This window comes from Rhincodon typus, unplaced genomic scaffold, assembly GCF_021869965.1.
Source record: "Rhincodon typus isolate 14 unplaced genomic scaffold, sRhiTyp1.1 hic_rhity00006251, whole genome shotgun sequence".
In the NCBI taxonomy this organism is placed as follows: Eukaryota; Metazoa; Chordata; class Chondrichthyes; order Orectolobiformes; family Rhincodontidae; genus Rhincodon; species Rhincodon typus.
Genome location: NW_025971889.1, coordinates 775 through 10,132, shown reverse-complemented (window position 1 = coordinate 10,132; position 9,358 = coordinate 775). Strand labels below are relative to the sequence as shown.

Below are 9,358 nucleotides of genomic sequence, written 5' to 3'. Positions count from 1 at the left end.
TTGTTATATCAGTAAGTATAAATAGGTCTTTTTCAGGTTGGTGAGATGCAATGAATGATGTGCCACATGGATCAGTGTTGGGACCTCCGCTGTTTACAATTTATTTAAATAACTTAGATAAAGGTAAGAATGTGTGGCTGCCAAATTTGCTGATGACACAAAGACAGAAAAGTAAGTGGTGATGAGAACATAAGGAGGGTACAAAAGGATATTGATAAGTTAAATGAGTGGGCAAAGATATGGCAAATGGAGTATAACATGGAAAAATGTGTAATGGTCCATTGTGGCAGGAGGAATAAAATAGAAGTATACTATCTAAAAGGTGTGACAGTACACAGCTCTGAGCTGCAGAGATATCTGGGTACCCTTCCTCATGAACTGCAAAAGGTCAGTATGCAGGTACAGCAAAAAATTTGAAAAGCTAATAGAATGTTATCATTTATCACATGTGGAATTGAATATAAAAGTAGGAAGATTATGATTTGTTTACACGGAGCACTGGTGTGACCGCATCTGGAGTACTGCGCACAATGCTGGTCACCTTATTTAATGATGGATGTAAATGTATTGGAGGCAGGTCAGAGGAGGTTTACTACACTAATGCCTGGAATGGATGAGTTGTCTAATGAGGAAAAGTTGATCAGTCTAGGCTGAGCTTTAGAAGAGGACGCAGCAACTTGATTGAAACAGGGTAGATGTGGAGAGGATACTTCCTCTTATGGAAGAATCTAGAACTAGGGATCACTGTTTGAAAAAAAAACAGGCAATGTCAATTTAAAACAGAGACCCAAACAGCCAACAAGTTGCTTTTTGCATTTCAGCCAAAGCATATTTACAGAAATTTTTAAAAAATAGTTATTTCCATCTGAATCAAAAACTTACTTGCATCAGCCAAATGACATTCTCAGCATTTCCATTCCACATCTGGAAGGGATCATACCCAATGTGATTCAAGACTAAATAATCCAAAGAACCTGGGAGAAATATGGAGCAAAGAAAATAACATTCTGCTTTTGTTCCGTTGATCTAACTTCTAAAACACAGTTCCACATGTTTCCTCATCCATCGCTGAATTCAAGGGGCATTGTAACATCTTCCACATTACTTTAAGTTGATAATAAATTCTACCTTCAAATATTAATGATCGACCCTCGTGCAATTTCACAGTTTGCACACTTGAGATCCTACAGATAATATGTAGACATCTGTTTTAAAATATTCATTGTTATTAATTGAATATTTCACTGCAGGTGTAAAAAGATGAGATACATAGTTATTCATATAGCACAAGAGGATGCCACCAGCCCATCATCCTGGTTCTCTGGAAGAGGCATCCAATTAATACCCAATCACTCCCCGACCCTGACTGTCTTCTCCCCACCCACCATCCCCTCCTCCCCAAAGTATCTCCTTTTCGAAAGTCAGTATTGAATCTGCTTCCGTTGGCAGTAGATTATTTTAACTGGCAAGTTGCTACAATCTGTAAAGTCTTGTCATCTGCCCCTCTGACCCCCATTGCTGCCTCCCCTCACCTACTCCCAACAACATCCCCAATCCCAGAGCCTAACTCTGATTTGAAGAGTGAAACACTTATCCAGCTTCTCCATCGCAAACTGCACCACCAGCTCTGAGTTCATTGGAAGTGACATATTCGCAGGATAGGAATAGACTTTCTTTGTGCCCAGTTCCAAACATTTCTCCACAACCTTTCGAAATAACAGCATAAACTGAAGAACTGGTTAGTTCATGTTCAAAACATAAGAAGCATAGAGTCATACAGCATGGAAACAGACCCTTCAGTCCAACCAGTCCATGCCAACCATGTTCCCAAATTAAACTAGTCCCACCTGCCTGTGCTTGGCCCATATCCCTGCAAACCTTTTCTATTCATGTACTTACCCAAATGTATTTTATTCATTGTAATTGTATCCACATCCATCACTTCCTCAGGAAGTTCATTCCATATGTGAGCCCACCCACTGGGTAAAAAATTTGCCCTCATGATTTTTTTCTCCTCTTACCTTAAAAATGTGTCCCCTAGTCTTGAAATCCCCCATCCTAGGGAAAAGACAAGTACTATTAACTTTATCTATACCCCTCATTATTCTATAAATTTCTATAAGGTCACCTCTCAATCTGTTATGTTCCAGTGAAAAAAGACCCAGCCTATCCAGCCTTTCCTTATAACTGAAACCTTCTGTACCCAGCAACATCCAGGTAAATCTCTTCTGAACTCTCTCCAGTTACATAAGTTACATCCAGAGAATTGAAGGAGGTGTCTGTAGAGATAGTAAAAGCATTGGCGGCTATCTTTAAAGATGCTACAGATTCTGAAAGTATTGCATATTAGAAAATAGCAAATGTAACCCCACTATCAAAGAAGGGGCTGAAAATAGAGCATTAAACATCTGTTAGTTTGATGTTAATAGTAGAGTAAAATTACATTCCCACCAGGTTTTGTAACATTAGCAAATTTGGAAACATTGCATTTGGTCCCCACATCCAGATAATTGTTGTAGATTGGGGTTACAGCTGTGGGCTCAGCACTGATCCTTAACAATTATAAAGGGTATGAAAATTAGATCCTCAGAAAATAGTGATATGATTGGGGGCATCAATTTATGAAAGGAAATTATCTTTGAAAAATGGGTTTTTTGAGCATGTTACTTGTAGCACAGATAATGGAGAACGAGAGGATACCAAGTATGTGGATTTTCAGTATTTTGCCAAGGTCCCACACAAGAGGCAGGTAAACAGAATTCAAGCACATTGGGTTGGGGTAATATACTGTTATGGATTGAGAATTGGTTAATAGATAACAGAATGGGGATAAACTAGTCATTCTCAGAGTGGGAAGTTGTTACTGATGAGATACAGCAAGGATCAGTGCTGAGCCCACAGCTGTAACCCCAATCTACAACAATTATCTGGATGTGGGGACCAAATGCAATGTTTCCAAATTTGCTAATGTTACAAAACCTGGTGGGAATGTAATTTGAGGAGGATGCACTGGGGCTTCAAGGGGTCTTGGACAGGCTAAGTAATCAGCAAGAACATGGCAGATGGAATATAATATGGATGTATGAGAAGTTATACACTTTGATAGAAAAGAAAACAGAAACATAAAGTATTTCTTAAATAGCGAGAGGTTGTTTACCACCAAAGGTTAATAGACATATTGCTGATATGTCACTGACAATGTGACATTGACAGTAAAAGATGTGAGATTTATTCCATCAGGCAGAAGATACAGAAGCTTGAACACACACACCAGCAGGTTCAAGAACAGCTGCTTCCCTGATATTATTAGACTGCTGAATGGACCTCTCTAACTTCAAATAATTATTGATCTTGCTTTGTGCACCTCCTGTGTAGCTGTAACCTGTATGCCTCACTCTGTCTAAGCACCCAATGATCTGTATGTCCCTGTTTGCTATGATCTGCCTGTGCTGCTCACAAAACAAAGCTTTTCACTGTACATGTGACTACAATAAATCAAACAAAATCAAATCAAATCAGAATGTATACCGGGACTAAAGAGCAAGCTTCAGGAAAGAAGAGGAACAATCACATATACTTCAATCTCACTATCCCAGAGATCTGTGGAAATTCAATTATTAAGCACATTCAAGACCAAAATCGACAGATTTCTTGATACTAACGATATTAAGAGATACAGTTGCAGAAAAGTGGTGTCGAAGTGGATGATCAACCATGATCTAAGATGGACTCAATAGCCTGCTCCTATAGTGAATTGGAAACTTAGCACGACATCTCTTTTCAGTTCTATTTTCTTTGACTTCAACCCTGCGATGTTCCTTACTTGTTTTAGGCGAGTTTCATTGCGTGCAGTTATTACAAGTTCAGCACCAAATCTGGCATAATGATATGCCATCTGTTCCTCTATTCCTTTACTTGCACCAGTCAGTAGGACACGGGAACCAGTCAGTAACTCTGTTCAAAAATAAACAAAATTATGAGAATGTCACAAATCAGATAGGATTATTTTTATTAAGGACTTTATTCGGCAAATGACAAGGTCGCATGTTTTGCTGTCATAACTTTGGATTAGAGTATAAAGTCAGTGGTACAAGTGTGAGCACAATCTGTATTGTAATTGTAGTGATTAGAAAGTGAAGATATCAAGTAATGGCCTAAATAGATCCAAATGTACTTTAGACATCCTGTGTACAAACTCCACTGATAATTGACTGTTTTCTGCCCTCTTGCAAATTCCTCCCTCACTCCACTGATTTAGACAGACTCACTTAAAACACACAGCACTTAAACAGATCATTTACCCCAACAGGTTCATATCTGTTTTTGTGCTTCACTCAAGCCTCTCTGATCTCTCCTCCTCTAACTCTATGAGCGAACTCCCTTCTCTCTTGTGTTCTTCTCTAGCCTCTGCTTTAATCCATCCATACAATTTATCCCAACTTACCACTCCCTGTGGAAGGACTCTAATGGTATAGTGGTAGTGTTCCTACCTCTTGGTCATAAAGTCCAGGTTTATATCCCACCTGCCCATGCATATATCATAACATATCTGAACAGGATTGTTAAAACATACCTACCACTCCCTGTGGTAGCTATTCTACATTCTCACCATCCAATCAGTTATGGGATCATGCTATGCATCAATTGACTGCCATGTTTCCTTCATCGCACCAATAAGTTGCATTTGTATAGCAAACATCCTAAGCCATCTCACAAGAGCATAATGAAATAAAATCTGACACCGTGCTAATAGAGCACATGACTAAAAGCTTGGCCAGGAAGTTCGGTCTTTCTTCACGGACTATACAATGCTTTGTGTCCTGCAGTGATGTGTGCACGATATAAACTGAAGTTTTTCCTAAATTAGGTATTTGGAGCAGAACAGGACATTGTGGACGATACATCAGTTCCCAATAACTGGGGCCCAGCTTTTACAGGGTCACACTGTGCTAGAGTTTGGGGAACTACACAGCCTGAAGCAGCCCCAGGGTCTGTGATTTCTGTCCTAGCCCTTAGTTTGAATAAATAGTAGGAATATTAAAGAACAATACTGAATTCAGCAGAGGAAATCGTCTGTTTTGTAAGGCTAAATCACGAGGCTGACATTTAAAGAAACCAGAATCAAAAAAAGCTTGCGATTGTTGGATTCACAAGATGGAACAGGATTTGCATCTGACAGGAAGGAAAGGTCATAGCAAAAATAAAGAAATACATTCATCACATGAACTAAAGAAAAACCAGCTCTTTACAAAGCTTTGTAATAGAGTTAATAAGAAATTGGTCTCATTAGTCCCTTCACTGTCACTGGTTCAAAATCCTGGAATTCCCTCCCTAATGGCATTGTGGGTCAACCTATATCTGGTGGACTGCAGCAGTTCAAGAAAGCAGCTCACTACCGCCTGCTCAAGGGCAACTAGGGATGGGTAAGAAATGCTGGGCCCAGCCAGCAACACCCACATCCCACAAAATGAATAGAGAAAAAGAATTAGTTGCTTTTATACTGTTACTTTCAATTTATCGGAACAATGTAATATAGAGTCCAGCTTTATTGATAGATTGAGGATAGAATGTCTATATACAATTTGTATTTGTTTCAGTTTAAAATGTTAAAGTTGTTAAAGACACTCAAAAGACTTATTAGGAGAGATGAAAGGGACTGTTTCCACTAAATCAGTGGGGAAGCTAGAACCAGGGAAAGAACTTTTAAAATTAGAGTGAGGCTTTTCATTGGTGAACTTTTTCAATGGAAACAGTGGTGGAAATCAAACTCTCACTCAAAATATTACTGAGGGTGAACATCAATTGAAAACTTTTAAAACCAAGTCGAATCACTTTTATTGGCCAAGAGTATTAGGGGTTGCAGGATTGAGGTGAATAAAATCAGAGTTGAGAAAGGCCCTGAGTATTTTTGTTTCTAATTCCAATTCCAATGGACAGAAAGCAGACATTGGTTCATTATCACCAATAGGAAACAATCTTGTAGCAAATCACAGCCAATTTTTCACTACAACCGATCCATTGCCAAGTGAAGTTCACAGAATAATAGGGTGGACTCAGTATTTTTTGAGATTCTTTTCGTACTGTTGATGTTTCACTTGTTATGAAATCAAAATTCTAGGCAATATTTCTCAAGTGAATGGAAACTAAAAACCAATACAGTGTAAAATCAGTTACCAATTCATTACCAAACTGTTTTGCATGGCTGGAATGGACCAGTGTCATCCTGCCACTACTTCCAATGCCTCCCAACCACACCCCCCCCCCCCACCCCACCACCCCACCACCCCAAAGGCCACACATCTGACCCTCAGACATGATGTTCACTCCTCTCACCCCCTAAGTTATGTACAAAGAGTTGGGATAAGCCTCAGCTCCATAAACCCAAAGTGGGAGGGGGTGCCCTGGATGGTGGGGGCTTTGGTTCAGCCTATGGGGCAAGGGTCACTAATGGGAGCAGGGCCTGACACTCCCAAAAGGGTTGGAGATAGAGGGCTACCAGATGTTGAGGCACATTGTCTCAAAGGCTGGCTCTAGAGCTTCATCCCATGTTAAAAGAGAAACCAAGAAAGCAAAGAACCGCCTTCCAACTCTCACTCCTCACTAATCACTCCCCATGCCTCATCCATGTCAATGCATGCCAACTTAAATCCTCCCATATTCCCTTATACCCCTGGGGTCAACATATGGTTACCAACATACTCTCCTGGTCCCTTATAGACCACATGCCAATTTAGCATCTACTCACATCAACCTGCAGACCTAACCACCACCCTTTGTCCTTTCACACTCCATGCTAACTCACACCACATCCATCAGAGACATATCGCAGGAGTCATGCTGAGAAGAAATAACATAAAATTCTAAGTGTCCACTGATTACTTAACAATTTTTAAAAAAAGGTTCATTGATCAAAACCCATTCATTGATTACTAATCCCTTATAAAAGCCAACATTCATCCAAGTACTTAATCACAAATAAAATCAAGCATCTGTATCCAGAGCCCCACATCAAAGCTTGTATAACCACTTGGAACTCTCAATTAAACTGTGTCAAACAAGCGCCCCAATGTGACAATCGTAGATTGCTGAATTAGTCATGGAGCACAAATTTGATAATGATAACCCTCGGGCTGATATGTGTAAATGATGAAATAATGTGCACAGATTTAAAAAGAAACTTTTTTATATTTACAATATATCAAATGACTTGGATGAAGAAAGTGAACACCAAGTTTGAGCAAAATAAATGCCAAAGAAATCAATTGATAACCTTAAAAAATGAGCAATTAGTAAATAAAAAAAATTGCCTCTAAAAATGTCAAGTAGCAGAGAAAACAAATAAAACTCTTCGTTGCTGTTTTGTTTAAGTGCCAGTGAGAGATAAACTTGACTGCAAGCCCTCATCACCAGGGAAAGGGGAGATGAAAGGAGCTAAGTTTAGGTGTTAGGTTTAACAAACATCAGTGCGCATTTACATCTGGTGTTGTACCCGCCAAACCGACCTGGGCAAAACTCATGCAAGAGTGAGAGAGAAAAGGGGATTGCCTTACTGACCGGGTTTTCCTCCTCATGCAGCCTAGTGCATAGTTAGGTTTCAGAGGACGGGTTGAGTTCACTGCTCATCCCCAGTCCCAGGTTCTCATTTAGTCTCTCACTCCCCTTCTCACACACTCCCTGTTTTCTCAGTGGCTCATTCACACACCTCCCCTCTGTTATTTTCACACACAGTTCGTTCTCTTTCACTTCCTCACATAACACTCCACCTCTTCTCTCACTTACAAACACTCCCCTCTCTGTCTCACTCTCTCAGACACATCTCACTTGAGGGGTGTGTTTACAGCTCACCTCAGTACTAACACTTTCAGAGAACTGCACCCTTACACAACATGCCCTTCGCTCTCTCCCTCCTTCTCTCTCTCTCTCTCTCTCTCATACACACTGTCTCTATCCCGCTTACAGACTGTGCCTCTCTTTCCCATACTCATACATTCAGGCTTTCTCCTCTCAGAGATGCTGTCTTTCTCTCATCTCACTTAAAGACTGTCTGTCTCTCTCTCTCTCTCACACACACACCAACTTATGGACTTTGTGTCCCTCTGACTCTCAAACTCTGTGTCACTCACCTTCTCAGTCAAGAGTCTGGATTTTAAAAGCACCTGCTGGGTGTGTTTTTTGTGTTCTTCATGGAATACAATAAAAAGGTGAATTTAACACACACTCAAATACACAACACGGAAACGTCTAATAAAGCAACGACAACTTGTATACAGCACTTTTAAGGTAATAAAAATTTTGAAGGTGCTTCACAGGAATGTAATAAAAAAGATTTGATACCGAGAATACAAGAATATGTTAAGTCAGATGACCAGAAGCTCAGTCAAGGAGCTACATTTTAAGGAGAGTCCTAAAGGGGAAAGCACAGTAAGAGGAGGAGAGGTGTAGGGAGGGAATTGCAGAGGTTAGGAGCTCGGCAGCTGCAGCATATTCAGCAATGTTGGATCAATTAAAGTTGGGAAAGCTCAAATTTACCCTATAAATTGCATCAAAAATCTTAAAATTCCTTACCAAAATCAAAATTGTCTCTCCACAATATTGCCAAAAGCCCTGCAGAAACTGTTAAAATGAGAATGGAAAAGCTTTTAAAGCCTGCCATTTCTGAGTATCCAAATTCGACCGGAAAAGCATGGTGAATGAGAGGCTTTATTGACATGTTAGTTATCATGAGTGCTGTTGGCAATACCAGTATTTATCGGCTATCTCTGAGAAGTGCGTAAAGTTTTACTGCCCACTTTAGATTGGATTGCAGCATTGCAAGATTAAAATTAGTCATGTCCATGAAACAAAGTGGTCCAATGTTGATGAAGGGACACTGGATCAGGGTCTATAGCCACTGCAATATTTTATAACCACCCCTTAACTTCTGGGTTCTAATTCCAAATTTTATTGAATTCAAATTCCACTATTTGCTCTGACAGGATTTGAACCCAGATTCCCAGAACATTACCTGGGTCTCTGGATTAACAGTTCAGCAATAATAGCACTAGGCAATCATTGGTGAGACCACTTCCAAAAGTAGTCTCACGAATGTCTTGTACAACTGCAACATGAGGTCCGAACTCCTATACTCAATGCTCTGCCCAATTAAGGCAAGCGTGTCAACAGCCTTCTTTACAACCTTGTCTACTCGTGACGCCATTTACAATGAACTATGAACCTGCACCCCTAGGTCAGTATGTTCAACAACTCTCCAGGGTCCTACCATTAACTGCGTAATTCCTGCCCTAGTTTGCCTTACTAAAACACAACACTTCGCATTTACCTCAATTAAACTCCATCTGCTATTTCTCAGGCCATTGGC

General features: G+C 40.1%; 1 protein-coding gene across 1 annotated transcript; it reads right to left on the bottom strand.

Moving 5' to 3' along the window:
* Window positions 1-882: 882 nt before the first annotated feature.
* LOC109914312 (hydroxysteroid 11-beta-dehydrogenase 1-like protein) lies at window positions 883-8,710 on the bottom strand (the record flags this gene model as incomplete). Its single annotated transcript, XM_048594137.1, has 4 exons — window positions 8,566-8,710; window positions 3,824-3,954; window positions 1,589-1,706; window positions 883-974 (listed from the first exon to the last, which is right to left on the bottom strand). Coding segments are annotated over exons 1-4 (486 nt in total), but the record flags the coding sequence as incomplete, so codon positions are not given.
* Between the last annotated feature and the right edge of the window lie 648 nt (window positions 8,711-9,358).